Source organism: Megalobrama amblycephala, linkage group LG5 (assembly GCF_018812025.1).
Source record: "Megalobrama amblycephala isolate DHTTF-2021 linkage group LG5, ASM1881202v1, whole genome shotgun sequence".
NCBI lineage: Eukaryota > Metazoa > Chordata > Actinopteri > Cypriniformes > Xenocyprididae > Megalobrama > Megalobrama amblycephala.
In genome coordinates this window covers 25,159,818-25,180,990 of record NC_063048.1, presented here as the reverse complement: position 1 = coordinate 25,180,990, position 21,173 = coordinate 25,159,818, and the positions used below count along the sequence as shown (strand labels likewise).

At 36.6% G+C, this 21,173-nt stretch overlaps 1 protein-coding gene across 2 annotated transcripts; it reads right to left on the bottom strand.

The window, feature by feature from the left end:
- Positions 1-237: 237 nt before the first annotated feature.
- Positions 238-19,259, bottom strand: ptpreb (protein tyrosine phosphatase receptor type Eb). Of its 2 annotated transcripts, XM_048191489.1 has the most exons (21): positions 19,125-19,259; positions 12,490-12,688; positions 10,570-10,641; positions 10,250-10,346; positions 8,682-8,755; positions 8,392-8,525; positions 8,210-8,300; positions 7,953-8,029; positions 7,728-7,764; positions 7,497-7,594; positions 6,929-7,048; positions 6,578-6,741; positions 3,753-3,888; positions 3,513-3,662; positions 3,287-3,380; positions 3,126-3,202; positions 2,551-2,685; positions 2,292-2,417; positions 2,021-2,172; positions 1,481-1,616; positions 238-1,309 (listed from the first exon to the last, which is right to left on the bottom strand). In XM_048191489.1, the coding sequence occupies exons 3-21, from the start codon at positions 10,637-10,639 to the stop codon at positions 1,235-1,237; spliced, it is 2,043 nt and encodes a 680-aa protein (XP_048047446.1). In that variant the 5' UTR covers positions 10,640-10,641; positions 12,490-12,688; positions 19,125-19,259; the 3' UTR covers positions 238-1,234. The 2 variants fall into 2 exon arrangements, with proteins under 2 accessions (XP_048047446.1, XP_048047447.1); XM_048191490.1 differs by lacking the exons at positions 10,250-10,346; positions 10,570-10,641; positions 12,490-12,688; positions 19,125-19,259 and adding an exon at positions 8,834-9,184.
- Positions 19,260-21,173: the final 1,914 nt, after the last annotated feature.

Here is a 21,173-nt window from a genome sequence, read left to right as displayed (position 1 = left end):
GCCTATTAATTATTTCTTCATGGGTAGATCTTCTTTGTTGAGGAACAAATTGATGTGAGTAATTGCAACGCACTACAAATGAAGTATGCTACATAGTGTGCACTACAAACCTATCTTGCATATCAAATGCAAAGTGTTTTACAAATCTTGTATGCAATGCAAAACTAGAATGCAACTATTAAAAGCTATTTAGACTTTTTATAGTAAAATAACAGATTTTGCACAGAGAGACAAAAGTATTGACTGAAACATTTATTGCAGAAAATGATGTTATTCAGGATTAAGGCATATGTCTTTCCTCATTTTCTTCATAATTTATCACCCTGGTACAAGAACACTGCATTGACAGTGCAGATGAGCTTTTCTACTTGACCTTGTTCAAAAAAGCAGACAAAAATCACTCAACATATCAATGATGTTTGTAGGGAATAATGAAAGGAAACTATTCCTTTGCTGTTTCACAGGTTTCATTAATCCCTTTATGGCATGTATTAATTTCACAACCAAATATCATTATGGATTTACTATTTCCTCTGTATGTTTTATGCTTTAATCCACATCCGTATCTCTGTCACAGCTTTAGCCTCTTTATTGTTTGATTGGCTTGAAAAGTCCTAGTTATAAACAGCATTATCATCACAGAAACTTTAAAGCCTGCTAAAGTTTCATTAAGTGGGACATTTCAGTCAGGTTATGAAGGTGACGTGAAAGGTGAAGAGCATGTATATGGTTCAGGTGACTTATCAGGGCTGATGCAAATCAGAGTCTGGCCAAGAATTGCCATAAAATTCAAATTTGGAAGTATCCTAATTACTTTTAGTACACTAGCACACACAAATAACCATGCAAAATTTTTCTGGGAAGCAAGCTGGAGGATAAATAGAAGGAACAAATACTGAGAATGGAATGCATTTACATTTAAGTTGTGAACACAGTTATTAAATAAAAAATTATTTTGTAGTAAACAAAAAAGATGTTAATGTACAAATTAAATAATATGGTCATATTAAAAGAAAAACAATCCTTTCTTCATACAGAATACTACATGAACGTAACAAAAACTTAATGCAAAAGACATGGTTAAGCCACTGGAGTCTGGTCATATCCAAAGTATTACCTTAACTGCATATAAATAGCAAGAATAGGAAATGTCAAGTGCATGGAGTGTCACTAAGCCACAGTAATATTCTTCTTCAGTTTAAATATAATATAAATGTGTGTTGGTAAGCTGCACTCATTTGAAATTAGCATAGTCAGAGTAGATGTCAACAAAATCTTGCACAACTCTGTAGCAGAAGTCATATTGTTCCTGAGAAGACAAATGAAAATACATTGTATCATAATTCAATACTCATTTTGTATTATTTTAATATAATACTATTTTCCATATTGTTATTTAATAGTGAAGCCATCAGATCTGTAATTTCCATACTGTAATATATTAGTGAAACCAAGAGATCTACATGAATTATGAACTTACCACAGTTTGGACCATATGTGGTCTCTGAGTGCGTAAACTCTTCACGGTCTGAAATACATCTAGTAACCCCTCGGCTTTGACCCGCTCTAAGATGTTACTGAGGGCAATGAATGTTCCGGTCCGACCGGCACCAGCACTGATGTCACATAAAATAATAAATACTTTTATGATAGGTTTCACAAACTTATGCAACAGTTTATAACAAAATAAAAGGGGACCAAATGTCTCTTAAGGATAGAAATACCAGAAATCTTTGACCTTGTGCGGAAATTTTTTTTTCTTTTGGTCTCCATGAGGAAAATAACTTATAAATCATACTAAATTATGTTTTGTTTTTTTCTAATGTAAAACTGCATAAAGTTTTCTGTGAGGGTTGTGTTTAGGGGAAGGGTTAGGGGATAGAATGTACAGTTTGTACAGTACAAAAATCATTATGTCTATAGAAAGTCCCCATAAAACATGCAAACCCAAAGTGTGTGTGTGGTGGTGGTGGTGGGGGGGGGGCATTGTGTGTGAGGGAGATATAGAGAGTGTGTGTACCTGCAATGCACCACTATTGGGTTGTTTCCAGATTGCTGTTGTTGTTTTTGCACTGCTGCAATAATGTCAATCATTCCCTTTCCGTCTGACGGGATTCCAATCTCTGGCCAACCATGGAAGTGGAACTGTCTGACTAGTCGTGTCTGCTTCTCCTGCAAACAGCCCAATTTAGCCGCAGCGTGGTCAACAATTTTAGCACAAAAAAGGAATCTCCTAAGTGAAGCGTATGATTGACCATAAAATGGACAAATTCACTGCATGTTTAACTCACTGATGCATATGACAGCAGCATGTCTCGAATGCTGAAAGTCTCACAAAGTGCGTCTCTCTTCAGCTCCAGTACGTACTCTCCAAATGAAACGCTGCCCTCTGCTGGCCAGTAACGTACACACTTCTCCTGGAGTGAAAGTAGTTGGAAAGGAAGTGAATGCTTGAATACTTCAGACTGGAAGTGTAACTGAACCATTTCTTTATGTTGATTGACATATAAATATAAAAACGATAAATATAATTATAAACCCAAACTGTACCTGTTCTCTCTCTTTCAGCTCAGTCAGCATGACAATAGAGTGGCACTTCCTTTCCCATACCATGCGCCAGAAGTCCTGCACAGTGTGAGCCAAAGGTGCCTGAGTTGCTATAAAGTAATCCTTTTGCCTATAACCCTGCAACAGTAAAGCATAGTGTTATGGGTACATTTGCCAGTGCTTTTTAATGATGGTAAATACATTTAACATTTAAAATAAATATACTAAATAAGAATTGAACAAATAGCATGTTAAATGTGTGTTTTTTTTTTTATTCTAGGCCATTATTTGTATGTAGGATGAGATGTGGTCTTACAATAATAATAATAATAAATATAATTATAAATAAAATTATTATTACTGTTATTTAATTCATTACTTGTACCTGTGTATATGTGTTATTTTACTATTAAAAGTCAATCTAAGTAGCTTTAAATAGATGCACACTAGTTTTGCAGTCCATACCAGATTTGTAACACATACTACTTTGCATTTGATATTGGTAATTCATAATAGGTTTGTAGTGCACATCATGTAATAATAATAATAATAATCAAAATTATGAAGTATATACTTACATCTATGAAAGATGCATTAATGTAGTCTGTGAATTCTTGCCCCCTTTTCATTGATAATATTACCCTGTTGAAGTCATCTGGTAACAAAAACAGGATAATGATTATAAGAAAGAAAGAAAGAAAGAAGAGCTAAAATGATAAATCTGTATATATTTTCTCACATGGGATGATCTGCAGTACTCTGTTCTTTCTCATGTTGGCAGGCAGATTACCGGTTCTCATGTTCTCCTTCATTATGCGGACATTAGTCAGTTTCTGAGGAGATTCCAAACAGAATGACATGTTAAAAAGAACACACTGTTATGTCAAAGCTATTCACTTTTGTCAATGTTCATAATAACTCATGAGCTCTTGCTCAGCAAACCCTTTAACCGATGTGGTTCTTACTCTGAATTCTTCCTCTAGACCCACTCGGTCCATGTGTGTGTGTGTGTTGTGGAGTTTGTGGAGGTGGCCCTCCAAAGAAGCGATGTCTAACTCAGTGTCACCAAACAGGTAATGCTCCAAAAGTGCCTGGTAAATGAAAGAATACTGCATCTGTGGGCAAAAGAGAGAGAAATATCAGTGCCCAATCACTGCCGAAATGATGAGTCAAACACAGCAGAGGGACTGCGGAAAGATCTTTACGTCTGTTTGAATGAGCTGACAGCGCTGCTTTCTTATTCTGGACACAAAGCCGAACACGTCCACCCTCCCTTCAGCGTGCATCATATCCATCATCGCGTCAATCACAACGAACGTCCCAGTCCTGCCAACCCCAGCACTACACAGAGAGAAAATGAGTCGTGAGATGTAAAGTAGGGCATGAAATGAAGGATAATGAGATAATGTAGTCAAAACTGCAGGGTCTTTTCATTTGTATTAATATCTTGGGCTAGATAATTATCTCAGTTCAATTAAATGTGGAATCATTTTTAAAATGCTATGAACATTGCAGGTTCTTGCTATATAGTGTATTAGACCTGAAAAAGTTACAGTTTTTCATTTCACTGCAAAAAGGGCCTTTTCACACTTTAACCAGTGGGAAAATCTGTTGCTCTGGCTGAGGTGTTAACAATCCCACATGAGGGGGCTGTTTAACAGCTGAGCCTCAAGACATCTGTGTTGGTGGTTGTTTCTACATACTTTGCATTTCAGACTGTTTGTTATAGTTGAAATGTTCAGGGTTTTAAGTGTGTTTTGGCCAATAAATAGTAATGAAATCACTAGCATACTGAAATGCACCCCAGTGGAGTGCAACAGTACATAGGGAAAATGATTTTATTTGATTGAATTTATGGATTTAAACCTTTAAAGGCAGTCCAGTGTTCTCTGAGGTTGTTAATTGATGGTACATGCCATCAGTTTGCATTATTTCAACATATTTTTTAAAGAATTGTTTAAAGGTGCAGTAGGTGATCTGGAATGCTAATGTTAGCCTGCTAGCATTGAAAGCATATGATCCCTCCCTGCAAATTGGCATCCAAAGCCAATTCTAAAACACAGGAAGGCACACACAAACACAGATTAATATCGGTGTTGATACTGTTAAAATGGGTATGCATAATTCCGCGTCAGACTGAACAGCTCCGGTTAGAATGTCACGGGTTGCCATCTCTTAATTACGGTAGTTATGGCCTGAACGCAGCATAAGCTCAGTTGTTTTGATTTGGCAGGAACTTTGGCAGGAACTGCTGTTTGTGTGTGGTGCTCGGTGACTGAGGTCTGTTTGTATAAAATCTAGGGTATGTAAAAACATACGTTGACAGACAGGTAAGACATTGTATTTTTTCATTCAGACCGAATATACAGATTGGATGAACATCTTATGGTCCTACGCCTTCCAAAGAAGATATATATTTATAAAAATACATTTAGACCTTTTAAAGGTGCCGTAGAACGTCTTTTTAAAAGATGTAATATAAGTCTAAGGTGTCCCCTGAATGTGTCTGTGAAGTGTCAGCTCAAAATACCCCATAGATTTTTTTTTTTTAATTTTTTTAACTGCCTTTTAATTTTGGGGCATCATTAAATATGAGCCAATTTAGGCTGCAGCCCCTTTAAATACTCACGCTCCCCGCCCACGGAGCTCGCGTTTGCCTTTAACAGCATAAACAAAGTTCACACAGCTAATATAACCCTCAAAATGGATCTTTACAAAGTGTTCGTCATGCAGCATGTCTAATCGCGTAAGTATCGTATTTATTTGAATGTTTACATTTGATTCTAAATGAGTTTGATGGTGCTCCGTGGCTAAAGCTAACATTACACACTGTTGGAGAGATTTATAAAGAATGAAGTTGTGTTTATGAATTATACAGACTGCAAGTGTTTAAAAAATGAAAATAACGACAGTCTTGTCTCCGTGAATACAGTAAGAAACGATGGTAACTTTAAAAACATTTAACAGTACATTAGCAACATGCTAACGAAACATTTAGAAAGACAATTTACAAATATCACTAAAAATATCATGTAATCATGAATCATGTCAGTTATTATTGCTCCATCTGCCATTTTTTGCTATTGTTCTTGCTTGCTTACCAAGTCTGATGATTCAGCTGTGCACATCCAGATTAATACTGCCTGCCCTTGTGTAATGCCTTGAACATGGGCTGGCATATGCAAATATTGGGGTCATACATATTAATGATCCTGACTGTTACGTAACAGTCGGTGTTATGTTGAGATTCGCCTGTTCTTCTGAGGTCTTTTAAACAAATGAGATTTATATAAGAAGGAGGAAACAATGGAGTTTGAGACTCACTATATGTCATTTCCATGTACTGAACTCTTGTTATTTAACTATGCCAAGATAAATTAAATTTTTAATTTTAGGGCACCTTTAACATAATGATTGCTATCTGGATATGGAGAGACTTTCAACCAGTATAATAAAAAATGTCTCTGTAGAGAATCACCTATTGCACCTTTAACAGCAGAATTTCTGGTGGAAAAACTACATTACCCATGATTCTGCAAAAAAATGAGAGAGTCCCATGAACGACTGCAAATGATGTAATCGAGTCATTCTGCTGAAATATGTTTATATACCTATATATTCAACAACTTTAAATTAATAATTTTATTTTTAAATGAAATCATAGGCGTGCGTGTTCGACTTAAAGTGGCTTTGCGCCAACTGATCATGTATGACATCAAAGTACCACAAGAGTGAATAGAGAACAGACGGCTCGGTGTGTTTTCAGTTTTGCCCTCATTAAAGCCATTAAGTTCACCGTCTTAAATCTTTGTCTTTTTGTTGGATTTTTAAATACTTTTTTGCTTCAAATCAAATTTTGTAATGTTCTGATTCACATTGTAGCTGGTTGGTTTTGTTCATATGCTTTGTTAAAGCATAAAATGCTTTAACAAAGACTTTTTAAAGTCCATATAGGAAAAATAGCACTGAAAAAGTGGGGACTTTTCTTAAGTCTTTAGGCTTATATGTTAAGAATAGCCCAAATTCTTACCTGCAGTGCACTATGATTGGTCCAGCATGGGCAGGGTTGACAGTCTTGACTTTCTTGAGGAACTTTAGCATGCCAATAGGGGAGAGGGGTACACCAAAATCAGGCCAGCTGGTGAAATGCAGCTGAGTGACCAACCTCGGAGGTCTGCAGCCATCAGCAGCATGCTGCAAAATCACAACAACTTGCCAGTCAGTTGTGGCCTTACTGATTCCACAAGAGTGTTGTAAAATATTCTGGACTACCTAATGGCATGTCAAGCGAATTTGTGCACTAGTATATGAGTATATTATACAGAGCATTTGAACAATGATGCTAGATGCTGTAGTGTTTCTGAGGGAAATGGCCACTCACATGCTGCACACAGAACTTCCTGATTGTGTAGTCCACCAACACTGTGACATCTTCCATTGCCACCCTCACACAGCCATAGATCCAGCAGCCCTGCTCAGGCCAGTACTGATAGCATTTTTCCTGGATTTCACACATACAAATCACAGATTTTAATTTTACTAATACTTTGTTTGATCAAATACTTGATTATTGCAAAATATTGGGCTTGTTTTGAATTTATATATATATATATATATATATATATATATATATATATATACATACATACTATGAGGAGAGTATATATATACTCTCCTCATATAATTTTTTTTTTTACATAATGTATTTATTGTAGTATGTTGTGCTGCTGTGACAATTGAATTACCCCTTTGGGGATTAATAAAGTAAATCATATATATATATATATATATATATATATATATATATATATATATATATATATATATATATATATATATACTCTCCTTTTTCTATGAGTTTTTGAATAAGGTCAAGATCTTCTGTGCTACTTAACATGTTAAACTCTCATAAAGTCTGTCTGGTGTGACTTTGTGATATCTTATCTTACCTCTTTTCTCTCTCTTGTGTTGGTCAACATGACTATAGTGGTAGATTTCTGCTCCCAAACCATTCTCCAGAAATCTCCTACTGTCTCTGGTTTTGGGCCTGAAAATAAGATATTGAAATTCAAAAGGGAGATAAAGCAAAGGTCATTAAATGTGAGAGGGATTACATTTAATTGATTAAATTACCTGGTAATTTTTTGGTAATTACAACTGAGAAGAGGGAAATTGCATACCTTGAGCTGCAATAAATTTGTTTTTTTCTCTGTAGCCCTGTAGGAACGGTAAATTAATTAAACATGAGCCTCAAAACAAAAAAAATATTTTAGTATACTGTAGGTCAAGATATAAGGTCATATAGGCATAATAGCAATATTTTATATACTAAAATGAGATCACAGGTTCCAGTAATTGAATTAGGACCTACAATATTATTTCAAAAGCACTGAGAAAGTACTCACATCTATATAAGAGGCATTTATGTAATCTGAGCCCATATATCCATCTATATGTGAAAGCAGCACTCTTGAGTGGTCATCTGTGAAGGAAATATAGTGTTTTATTAAACTCTAGGACCAATATCCTCCATCTAAATCCTAACAGTTACTATTGTATTGTGTTGCTATTAAAAATTATACCAAACTTGACACAAAACAAGCTCTTCCACAGTGTTTGGAAAGTTTTCAAGTGTGTCTATGAAAGAGTGAGGAACATTTACAGGGCAGAATATTGGGATATCTGTTCTTTTCTCTGTTCTCCTCTCTGCTTGCCTCTTCAAAGGTACCACAGCCAAAACCGCAAGGCAAAGACTGTAAAAGAGAAGCAGCGGACAAAAAGAAACAATACGTGAGTATAAGGAAACAATATCGAGTGAGAGTTTGTGTGTGTCTGAGATCTTACATTAAATTCCTCTCTGAACAGTTTGCCATCATCTGCCATGCGTAGGCGAAACTCTTCCTCCAGGGAGTCCAGCGGGATGGGGAAATAGCGTTTTGATGGAGAGGGGGATCTGGGGAGGAGCACCACCGTTTGTTCTGACAGAGAGAGAAGAAGAAAAATATATAGTGTCAAAGAGATATATTCTCTTACTGTTACTGTTTTATATCTCTCAAAGCAAACGGCAAGTTCTAAAAATGTTGTTCTAAAAATATAGACTTAATACACAAAGACAAAGACAAATCAACACTTACCTTGATCTTCCAAAAAACCATTTGGCAACTTCTTGTCAACCGAGGCGACAAGATCCTTCCTTTGCTCTCTAAACCTGAGACATTTTGAAGTAAGACATTTACAGAGAGATAAAACAAAATTTTTTAAATGACTGAAAGTTCACAATACACACCAAAATCTAAAGTTCTTTCTCATGGGAGATTGTTTAGTTCTCTGATTCCTCAGAGCAGCTGAGAGAGAATGACTCACTAACACACCATCACAACTGCTTTCACATTCACTACACATGCAGCTGCTGCTGGAGCAACTCGGCAAGGTCATAAACACACACACACACATACACACACACTTAAAAGTTGAAAAGACAGCGACAACTACAATTAAGCCATGTGTAGGCTGATTCCCTCAAAAAGTGTAAACACTATATGTACTGGCTGTATGGTTCTATCTTTCAAAACATTGCTCTGTTTGTTTGATCTCAACCAATGATGTGAGTTTGGGGCGGGACTATCTGTTGGACCAACCAGTGGCAGACAGGGGAGGTGTCAGGAAACCTGTGTGAAAAATGGGCATTATTTTTGCAATTCCGTTTAGAGGCCCAGAAAGTATACACTTCACTTTTAACAAATAGTGTGAGTGATATAAAATAATAATGTATTATAAATAGTATATTTGAGTATTTCACTTCTAGGAAATGTTACAAGACTAATATGTATTGTACATTTATGCTCTTGGCAAAAGAATCTAACAAAATATTTAAAATTTGCACTATATTTGCAAATATGTTTGCAATGTTAGATACGAATCATGTGAATATATATTTTACTACTGTAAACTACCGTTCAAAAGTGTGGGGTTGATAAAGTTTTTTTTATGTTTTTCAAAGTCTCTTCTGCTCATCAAGGCTGCATTTATTTAATCAAAAATATTGTGAAATATTATTACAATTTAAAATAACTGCTTTGAATTTTCATATATTTTAAAATTTCCTTTATTCCTGTGATCAGTTCTCAGCAGCCATTACTCAAGTCTTCAGTGTCACATGATCCTTCAGAAATAATCCTGCAGATTCACTGCTCAAGAAACATTTCTTATTATCAATGTTGAGAGCAATTGTGCTGCTTAATATTTTTGTGGAAACCATGATGCATTTTTTTTTTTTCAGAATTATTTAGTTCAAAAGAATAGCATATATTGTAAATAGGAATATTTTTTTACATTATAAATGTCTTTACTGTCACTTTTATTTACTGTCACCAATTTAATGGGTCCTTGCTAACATTATATTTAAAAATGGTGAGTTGCTCCACCATTGAGTGGTTAAGGATAATGAGATTTTCATGTAATGAGAGAACAGGTGCCTACAAACAGGTATTCGTACTAGCTGGTGTGAGAGGTTTAATGAAGGGCTGGTAGCAGGGGGTTATGCTATTGGCAACACTGTAGGCCAGACTACAAAAGACTAGATCTGGGTACAGTAGGGGTCAAGAAAAGAGCTGTTCACTCATATATATTTCATTGTATCTATGCACTGTATAATGTATTTTTTGTTTCAAAAAGAATGTTTTGGGGATGTGTATTTTCTTACCTCAGAATGTAGGCGATGAGGAGAAGAAAGATGACGAGAAGGAGAGAGGTGACAAGGCCAGAGGCTAAGACATGTGAGCCCTGAGGTGCTGGAGACTCTGAACAAAGAGAAAGAAAGACATCTGAGTGAGGTAAGATTCTCCACAGGCTTTATAGAGGAAATCTGCAGACTAATTGGCAGCTGAAATCATCTTCATATTTTAAAATGTGAAACTTTCCAATTCCAAGCATTCCAATTCTGTGGGTACAGGTTACGAGTGAAACCGTTTTTAAATTATTTTGACTTAAAAAAAAAAAAAAAAATATCTGGAGATGATATACCTGTGGTCAGGTTTCCATGAGAGGAACTGTTTGAAATGATAGCTGCTGAAACTAGAAACAGGACCATCATGGCTACACATAAAGAGAGAAAACCACAAACAATCACTTATTTGAAAGTATCCAGTTAACAGATTAAAAAAAACCTGACAATTGACTTCAGTTAAAAAGATATATTTTTACTAAGATTACAAAATGTCATTTGAAAATGTACATTTCAGAACAAATGACTTTGAGAGAATTCTGCAGAGCTGAGATCATCTCAAATGTACAAAAAGCTTCACAAGAGATTCAATTAACCTATATTAAAACCATCAATCTTCTTCTCATGCATTCAGTGAGAATCTTCCCTCTACATGAGCAAATCTAAAATTAATTTCAATTAATGGTCCAGAGAGTAATGGCCTCTAGAGATACTGTACCATCTACCGCACACAACCTGCAGCAACTGAGAAACTGAAAGTAGGACGAGGCTTTTTACCCTAGATATGATCACACTTTTATATGCTGTCAAATCGATTGTGATTAATCACATCTAGCATAAAAGTTTGCAAATATATATTATGCATACATACACACACATATACTGTATATATATATACACACACACACACACACAAACTTTTTTGTTAAATGCGATTAATCGATTTGATAGCACTATTAGAAATGCATCTCGCAAATGTTAATTTCTGTAATGTGATGTATATATTGTCATGACTTCGGTCTGATTTGCCCAGTTTTGTTGTCTTGTCCTGTGTCTGCGTGCCCTGTTGTCTTCATGCTGATCTGTTGTTTTGACAGCTCTCCATGTGCTCTGCTGTCAGTGTGGCGTTTTTCCCCTCCCACTCGTTACCTTATCTTCTATTGTGTTCTCTGTCACACCTGTTGCCACTTATCCCTCATTAGCTTTCCCCTATATTAGATCCTCTTGTGCTCAGTCTTTTGTCAGACCGTTGTTGTATGTTTGAGCCAACGCTTCGCTCTTGACCTTCTCTTGTTTGTCTTGTCTTGCTGTATCGTGTATTTAGACTCCAAGTGCTGCTTTGTTTTATTTATTTTGTTTTGATCAGTTGTTTCTCATTCTGCCAGACATTTTTGTTCTTCTCCCTGCCCTGACTATCTTTGTGTCAGTTGAGACTTGGATGTATCGCTCCAGCCCCTCTCAGCAATCTCAACGCTCTCTCCTGGAGAATTGGTGAGATTTCGACGCTGCGTCACTGTCAACGCTCTGGGCAGAGTGACTTCCACGCTGCGTCACAAGCGACGCTAGGACCTTGTTTTGGACATTCTCTCTCTTTTGTTTGTTTTCTTTTTCCCCCTGCGCTCAGTGAGAGCAAAAATAAACTTTTCTGTTACCTGCAACTGAATCCGTGTTATTGCCTGACATATATATAGTGGGGTTCAAAAGATAACACTGAAAATATAATTCATATATAAAAATTCATAATGTCAAATGAATATGAAATGCTTCAGATTCTGCTCTATTTCTAGGTCACTGATCAAATTTGTGACCATGATCATGTAAACTTAGTATAGGAGGTCCGAAGTTAATTTATACTTTTGGACCCCACTATATTTTTAAAAGTATATTCCCAAATGAATAAGACAAATAAAATTGTCTCAAAATAATATTTGAAATATGTGTGGTTAGATTTTTTCCCTCACTTTTAAGGGGGTGGAGATAAGACAACTCTGCATTTATAGATGTCCAGCCTATGTGAGAAATCACCCCAGACAGCAAATCTGTCACATAACCTGTATGCCTGATCCCCTGTGACATTTTCAGAGAGATTTCAGGTATTAATCCTTTCAGAAGCTGGAGTAGAAAATCTACCTGCCACCAAACATCTATAAACTCTGTCTATAGAGATTAGAAAAGACGAGATGAAGGATTAATGCAGCCTTACACAAAAGTGTACTCACAAATGTGAAATATGTCTCACACCAAGGCAATGTCTCAGTCCATAGCTTTCAAGAGAGGAGACATTAATTATTATGATACTTTTCCAGAAGGTCTCCAGGAGTCATGATATCTGGGAGGGCACTTCTGTCCTTCAATAATGTATGAGTTCAGGTTTTTTCATTGTTCTCTCTGGGTGGACTATCCTTAGATAGCCACTGCCTGCAAAGAACAAGACATAAGGATACATTAGAAAAGGGGAATTGTCCTCATAAAATGTGTACGACATGCAGAGGAAGTTGTGGATGGAGGGAGAGAGAGAGAAACCAAAAGATCTACTTTAAATCTGTCCTCTAGCATTGTGTCAGTTGATTTGTCACACCGAAATCCCTTTGAGAAGATCTGCTTCTACTAAAAACAATGTTTTTGTAGTCAAGCATCCATACCTTTATCATTTACCTTTAGAATATTATTCCTAGTCTAATGTATTGCTTTTAACCAGTGATGCTGTAACTCCAGTCATGCAGCAGCTGTAAATAACCATTTCATACATATTCAAACCACAGTAACCTCAAGGATGAGAAGGGGCCCACCCATAAGAATTTTAGCAACAACACTGCTCATAATATACTGTGTAAAACTGGGTCAGTCACTGTTGGTCATCTCAGGACCCTGACCAGATCACATGAAAGCAAATCAAATCAGGAACGTTGTCAATCAAAACCAAGTGACGGTTACTAAGGCTCTAGCTGCACTAAAAGCCAATGTTATTTTTACATGTACCATTATTGTGACTCATGACAGTGTCTAGCCATTCATTACATGCGAACGTTAATTTAGTATATGTCTAATTACAGTCAATACTTTATCTTATCCATTAAGTATACTTTCACTCATTTATGGATGGCCATAAATTTTAATTCTACAAAAGCAAATGTAAAGTCAGATGGTAAATTTGATTAGAAGGTGAATACATTGTACTAAATAGAATATGTGCATGTCCAAACCTTTATTCATTTTTTCATGGTCTTCCTCTAAGAGCTGATTGTGGATTACACTGCTCAGTCAATATAAAGGCTTCCACAACTCAGGTAGTCTGGAAGCTGTTGTTAATATATGAGTCAATGGCCTTCATGACAAATTCTCATGAAAAAATCATGCAGACAACACCAAATGAAAGAGTGAGTCACCACCAGAAAGATGAAACAACATACTGACACACTACAAGGAACAAGCAGCATCTCAAGAAGTAAAACCTGATCTGACTGTCAATACAAGCTGTGACCTTGAGAAGTGCACGTTGCTGCACTATGCGGATCTTTCATATGGAAATTGAATGCATTGTTGGTGCAATGTGAGTGAGCCCCTGCTTTTCATTTCTTTATGTATAATATTAATATTTAATAATATACACAGCCGGCCGGTGTTTTTGGAGATACCAAGTTTCTGCCCAACAGCAAGGATAGGTGAATTTTGCCACTATAGTGCATGCTGCGAGCATCCCAAAAATCAATGTGTTATGTAATTTTCATTTATGACATTAATTGTTAAACTCAGTGTGCAGAGATTATATGGATTTCCAGTGGAATGAAATAAGTGTAGGTCCAAGTAACCATGTTCTTTTTTCAGACACAGGAAGCAGATGGATGGAGGTGGTAGTGTAGCTGTGTATGGAGAGATGCTTGACCAGCACACAGAAGGCTGACTCTGCACTATGACTGACCTCTATGGCAGAATGTGACTGCCGGCGTTTATTTTCAAGTTTGAGAGAGATGCATTTAATGCAGAACAAATGCAAATGCTCATGCATAGTAAAAAGCCTATTTCATAAGCGATGAGAGCTTCTACTCCTTTTAATTTCTTATGTCCGTTGCATTACCAGCTTCTGACTTGTAGTCTATAAATGATGTATCTAAAAATCACTTAACCTTCACAAATGTGTTTCACCCCATCAGTAACGTACAACTCCTAAAACGATATAGACCGAAAATCTATCATCTTGGCTGAATTTCTAGAAGTAAAATGAATTGTAACAACTTCACATTACTCTCATGCAATCGAATGTCCTATAATTAGATTAGATCAATGAGAGACCTGAAACATAATCACTTCAGTGGAAGAGGTCAAAGGCGTTTGTTTCAAAAGATATTGGTCAAAGATATTGTGAATTATCTACTACCTGAGTTACATTATGGAATGATAACAGACAATAATCAGACTCCAGCAAGTCTTTAACATCTGCCATTTCGTTTATAATGACCTCTTGGCCTTGGCAGCTACGAGGGTGTTAAACCTGAAGTGTTTACCAACATCTTAAGCTTTCAGATTAGAGTGCTGTGCATAAGTAATTATGAAATTAATCTTCATGTAAATGCATGTTGCTTTAATCCTTCCGGCTGTGCTTTCTCTCTCTCTCTCTCTATTAGAAACAAGGTCAAATCACACCAATTGTTATGTGTATTACATAACCTTCAAGAAAATGCATCTGTAATCTTTTATTATTTTTCTAGACATTTATATATAGTGATAATAGGATTAAATACACTGTAAGCTATCTATACAATAATTCTGAGTATTAAAACAGCTGTTTAATCTCTGAGGGGGAGAAAGGGGGGAAAGCTTGAAAATATGTTATCAATGAATAATCCATTCTTTGAAAAACTATTTTTATAGCGGATGTGAGTGGTTCTCAACTGTGATCCAAAAATGGATCGCAGGCCTGTTTTGATATGTAAAATAATAATGATAATAATAAATAATAATTTTAAAAAGTGAGGAGAAAAGCTTACTATATCTTTTGTTGTTGATATCAAAGGCTGTTAAAACTACTGGAATTGACGAGACATTAGTACATGTTCCTATTCACTTTATGTCATGTTAATAATTTTGCATGACAATATTTTAATGTTTGATTTTTTTCAGTTTGATTTATTAAAATGTGTAGTACAATTTTGATACTGCTTTAAATGGTTAGTTCACCCAAAAATTAAAATATTGTGTCATTAATTACTCACCCTCATGTCGTTCCAAACCCATTAAGACCTTTGTTCATCTTCAGAACACAAATTAAGATATTTTTGATGAAATCCGAGAGCTCTCTGGCTCCCCAATAAATTTAAAGACATTGTTTAAAAAGTGAACGTGACTACAGTGGTTCAACCTTAATTTTATGAAGCGACGAGAATACATTTTGTGCACAAAAACAAAACAAAAAAACTTTATTCAACAATCTCTTCTCTTCCTTGTCAGTCTCCTTACGCAGTTGACGCAGTAAGCACAGTGCAGGCTTCCGCGTTTACGTCAGAACGCCGGCTCAGAATTGGCCAAAGCTGTACACGTGAGCAGCACGACGCATTAAAGTCATTATTTTTGTTTTGTTTTTGCACCCAAAAAGTATTCTTGTCGCTTCATAACATTAAGGTTGAACCACTGTAGTCATGTTGACTATTTTAACAACGTCTTTAGTATCTTTCTGGACCTTGACAGTGGTAATTAAATTGCTGTCTATTGAGCGCTCAGAGAGCTCTCGGATTTCATCAAAATGTCTTAATTTGTGTTCCGAAGATGAATGAAGGTCTTACAGGTTTGGAACGATATGAGTGTGAGTAATTAATGAGAGAATTTTCATTTTCGGGTGAACTAACCCTTTAAAGGTGCCCAAGAATGCTTTTTCACAAGATGTAATATAAGTCTAAGGTGTCCCCTGAATGTGTCTGTGAAGTTTCAGCTCAAAATACCCCATAGATTTTTTTAAATAAATTTTTTTAACTGCCTATTTTGGGGCATCATTAACTATGCACTGATTTTTTCAGAGCGCCGCCCCTTTAATTCGCGTGCTCCCTGCCACACGAGCTCTCGATTATATTACAGCACATTTACAAAGTTCACACAGCTAATATAACCCTCAAATGGATCTTTACAAGATGTTCGTCATGCATGCTGTATGCATGCTTCGAATTATGTGAGTAAAGTATTTATTTTGATGTTTATATTTGATTCTCTATGAGTTTGAGGCTGTGCTCTGTGGCTAACGGCTAATGCTACACTGTTGGAGAGATTTATAAAGAATGAAGTTGTGTTTATGCATTATACAGACTGCAAGTGTTTAAAAATGAAAATAGCGACGGCTCTTGTCTCCGTGAATACAGTAAGAAACGATGGTAACTTTAACCTCATTTAACAGCACATTAGCAACATGCTAACGAAACATTTAGATAGACAATTTACAAATATCACTAAAAATATCATGCTATCATGGATCATGTCAGTTATTATTGCTCCATCTGCCATTTTCGCTGTTGTTCTTGCTTACCTAGTCTGTTGATTCACCTGTGCACATCCAGACGTTACTGGCTGCCCTTGTCTAATGCCTTTCATAATGTTGGGAACATGGGCTGGCATATGCAAATATTGGGGCGTAACAGTCGGTGTTATGTTGAGATCCGCGTGTTTTCCTAGCCTGGGTGCCAGCCCGAACCCCGCCCACAACATTTTTTGGACGGGAAGTTCGGTCTGGACTCGATCCATTGTGGAGTAATTATGCTCGGCTCCCAGAAGGCCGAGCCAATCAAATTGCCAGGGCGGGCTTTAATCGATGATGGACAGGCTATCTGCGGTTACGTAACCACCCACGTCATCAAAGAGCGCTTGGGTTGAATTGGCGTGTGTCTCAATCAGCTCCCTAGTTCAGTAGTCAGGGCACTGATCAGGGTATCAGCCACATTCACTTTCATTATATACTGATTCACGACCTAGGGAGCTAGGGAGCTGATTGAGACACAGGGTTGGTTTTCACCAACGATGACTGCAGCTGGAGAAGTAAGATGTTTAGATTCCGCTATCACGTCTGTAATAAAAGAAATCGACAGCGCATTAATTTTAAAAGACGAACAAAGAACCGCAATCAAGGCATTTGTCGATGGGAAAGATGTTTGCCGTCCTTCCAACGGGATTCGGCAAAAGTTTAAGTACAAGTTCAACATACGTCACTTACTGCGTTGCTCTGATTGGTTGTAGGTCTATCCAATTGAGTGCAGAGTTTGTTTTTTTTTACTGGTTCGGTTAAGACACGCCCCATAATTCAAGTGCAATGGAGCAGTATCAGACTCACATTCTGCCTAGAATATGAGTATGACGAAGTCAGGCTAGTGTTTTCCAGAAGTCTTTTAAACAAATGAGATTTACATAAGAAAGAGAAAGCAATGGAGTTTGAAACTCAGTGTATGTCTTTTCCATGTACTGAACTCTTGTTATTCAACTATGCCGAGGTAAATTCAAATTTTGAATCTTGGGCACCTTTAACACACCTGCCTGCAATTTTAACAGCAAACTAAGCGTACAGTATAAAAACAGTATTTTACCCCGTACAGCTATTTCTATTTGACCTAACTCTTAATGATTACTTTTGGTTGTGTATCCTAATGGATACTGGTTGATCAAGCAATATATTTATGACTTGATTCATTTAATTTACATTTAAGTTAATTTACCTGTTTCCTAAACATCTTTTACAATGGCTCTAAACATTTGTAGCAACTGGATCAAGAATGAAGAGGAGTATGCCAATACCAATAGCGTCACTTGACAGCATCACTCTCTCCCTCACCCTCAGGGCAAAATCTATCAGCCTCTTTTTCCAAACCTCACATCCACACAAACAGGCTCATGACAATTCCCTTATGCAACTTTTTATGTTCCATTAATATATGTATAAAGGAATAACCCCAATAGAAGAGAAAAAAAGTTCAGGCAGCTGTTTTTATCCATACATTAGTGTAAAGGATGCTGATCCAATAATGCAATAACACTAAAGAGAGCGCTGATATTCTCCCTCCCTGTTTAACCCTTAAAAGGGTAGGAACATAAAATTAATTGAATTGAAAATTAAACCTAATTAGTTTACTGATCAGTTCCAGCACATTAAGACTCTGTTTTATGCGGTTCTTCAAAATTATTTTTATTTTCATTTCATTTTTATTTTAACTTCTCTTTTAATTTGATTTAAAAAAAAAAAAAAAACATTTTGTAAAGATATCAAGATTCTGCCATGTTATTTTTAGATCAAGATGATTTTTAAAGCATATATATATTATAGCATATATAGCATATTTTAGTCTCCTGACCCAAGAATTTGTATGGACCCCTGCCAGGGACCCCCAACACTATCTGTACACTATATCCATTTAAGGGTTAATCTCTGTCTGTGTATGAGCTGCCTACAACATTTCTGAACACCATAGGCGTGTGCAACATTTTTGGGCATCATAGGTTGCGGTACAAGGCAGCTGAAAAAATCGTGTCTAGACAGGCAGCATACTAGGTTTGAAACACAACCCACTGACTCCTGTTCCTTATGAACAAATCTGAAATTACTAAATCTGAGGTAATTGCCTGCAGAGTAAACACGCAAAACGTGATCATAAAACCTCGTCTTTACACGTTATGCGAGTAAACGACAAAATGGGCGACGCTGAGAGAATGAATTATTTTGAACTCATCAGCAGCACGGACGTGACCGAGGCCGTTTTAAAACATGTTTCATTTTACCATATAGATTGCCTATAACTAATGCACGCTTTACCGTCGAGCGAAGAAAAGCTACGCAAACGACAAATGACTTAAAACCATCTATTTTGAAAAGTAATAACTGCAATATTACCAGTATGATGTCCAGGTCCATGTAAAGTCCCGGTAAAATCCAGTGCTCAGTGTTGATGGTTATTGAGGATGCTGTGCAGAATGGTGTCTGTCTGTGGTCCCTCCTCTACGAGCGCCGGTGCCCTGTGATGATGATGCGCCGCCGGTGCGTCACCCTCATTTATGTTGAAAAAAATCCATCTACATGTACTTTCTAGAGTAGACACTGAACATTGCAAATAATACGATTATTTTTGCAGCTAAATATTTGGTTTAAAAGAAAAAGTCGAATACTGTAATAAAAGAAATAGATAGCTAATGGGTGTCAGATTTGTTAAAAAAAAATGTTTTCAAGAAGTAAAATTTAGAAATTAGAAAAAATATTTTTGAGCATAAACAATATTCATTTAAAAAGTTACATCACATTTTTTCCATCACTTGGATGAAGGCAAATGTACAGTGCTCAGCGTAAATGAGTACACCCCCTTTGAAAAGTAACATTTTAAACAATATCTTAATGAACACAAAAACAATTTCCAAAATGTTGACAAGACTAACTTTAACATATGTTTAACTTATTAACATGAAAGTAAGGTTAATAATATAACTTGGAGAACAACATTTTCAGTTTTACTCAAAATAGGGTAATGCAAAAATGAGTACACCCCACTGAAAGTCTCTGGAGCAAAGCTAAATTTTAGATTTAACAAGAATTCAACCACAGGTGAGTCTAATTATTCATTACACAGGTGTCCAGCAGACTGTTGACTATAAAAGGGTGTTAAAACTCCTTCCCATTTCATGCTGTCAGCAATGGCACCACATGGAAGAGAAATGTCACAAGACCTGAGAAAGAAAATAATTTCTTTACCAGAAAGCTGAAGGCTACAAGAAGATTATTACTTATCAGTGAGAATAATGTAGCAAAAGTGGTACAAAAATTTAAAAAAGATGAAACTGCAACCATCTCACAGAGACGTCCAGGTCGTCCACGGAAGTTAACACCTCAACAGGAGCGTCTTCTGATAAGAAGGGTTGATGAAAATTGGCATGCAAGTTCACTGCAGTTATCTAAAGGAGTAGAAAACCAAACTGGGGTGACTATTTCCTGTGAAACAATACGGTGTACACTGCAGAGGAATGGCATGCATGGGTGCCGTCCACGAAAGAAGCCTCTATTAAAGCCCAGGCACAAAAAAGCCAACCTAGAGTTTGCCAGGGCCCATGCTGACAAAGATGAAGACTACTGTGACTCTATCCTCTGGAGTGATGAGACCAAGATAAATGTTTTTGGAACTGATGGCTTCAAAACTGTATGGCGTCGCAAAGGTGATAAATACAAAGAAAAATGCATGGTGCCTACAGTGAAACATGGTGGTGGCAGTGTCCTTATGTGGGGCTGCATGAGTGCTGCTGGTGTCGGGAGCTGCATTTCATTGATGGCATCATGAATTCACAGATGTACAGCTCTATACTGAAAGAGAAGATGCTACCATCACTCCGTGCCCTTGGTCGTCATGCACTTTTCCAACATGACAATGATCCTAAACACACATCTAAGGCTGTTGTATTACTGAAGAAGAACTGGGTGAAAGTAATTCAGTGGCTCCTGATCTGAACCCAATCGAACACCTATGGGGAATTCTGTTGAGCATCACTCCAGCATCCACTCTCTAAAAGAGTTCATTCTTGAAGAAAGGAAAAAGATAGATGTTGCAAAATGTCACCAACTTGTTCATTCCATGCCTAGAAGACTTGGTGCTGTCATTAAAAATCATGGAGGCCATACAAAGTACTAGATGTAGTAGTTTTTGTTGTGGGGTGTACTCATTTTTGCATCACCTATTTTGAGTAAAACTGAAAAAATGTGTAATCTAAGTTATATTGTTAACCTTACTTTCATGTTATAAGTTAAACAGATGCTATATTAAACTTTGTCAACATTTTGGAAATTGTTTTTGTGTTTGAGATATTGTTTAAAATGTTACTTTTCAAAGGGGTGTACTCATTTACGCTGAGCACCGTATACTAGTTGGAGTGATGGATGGATGTGAATGTGAATGCATGACAT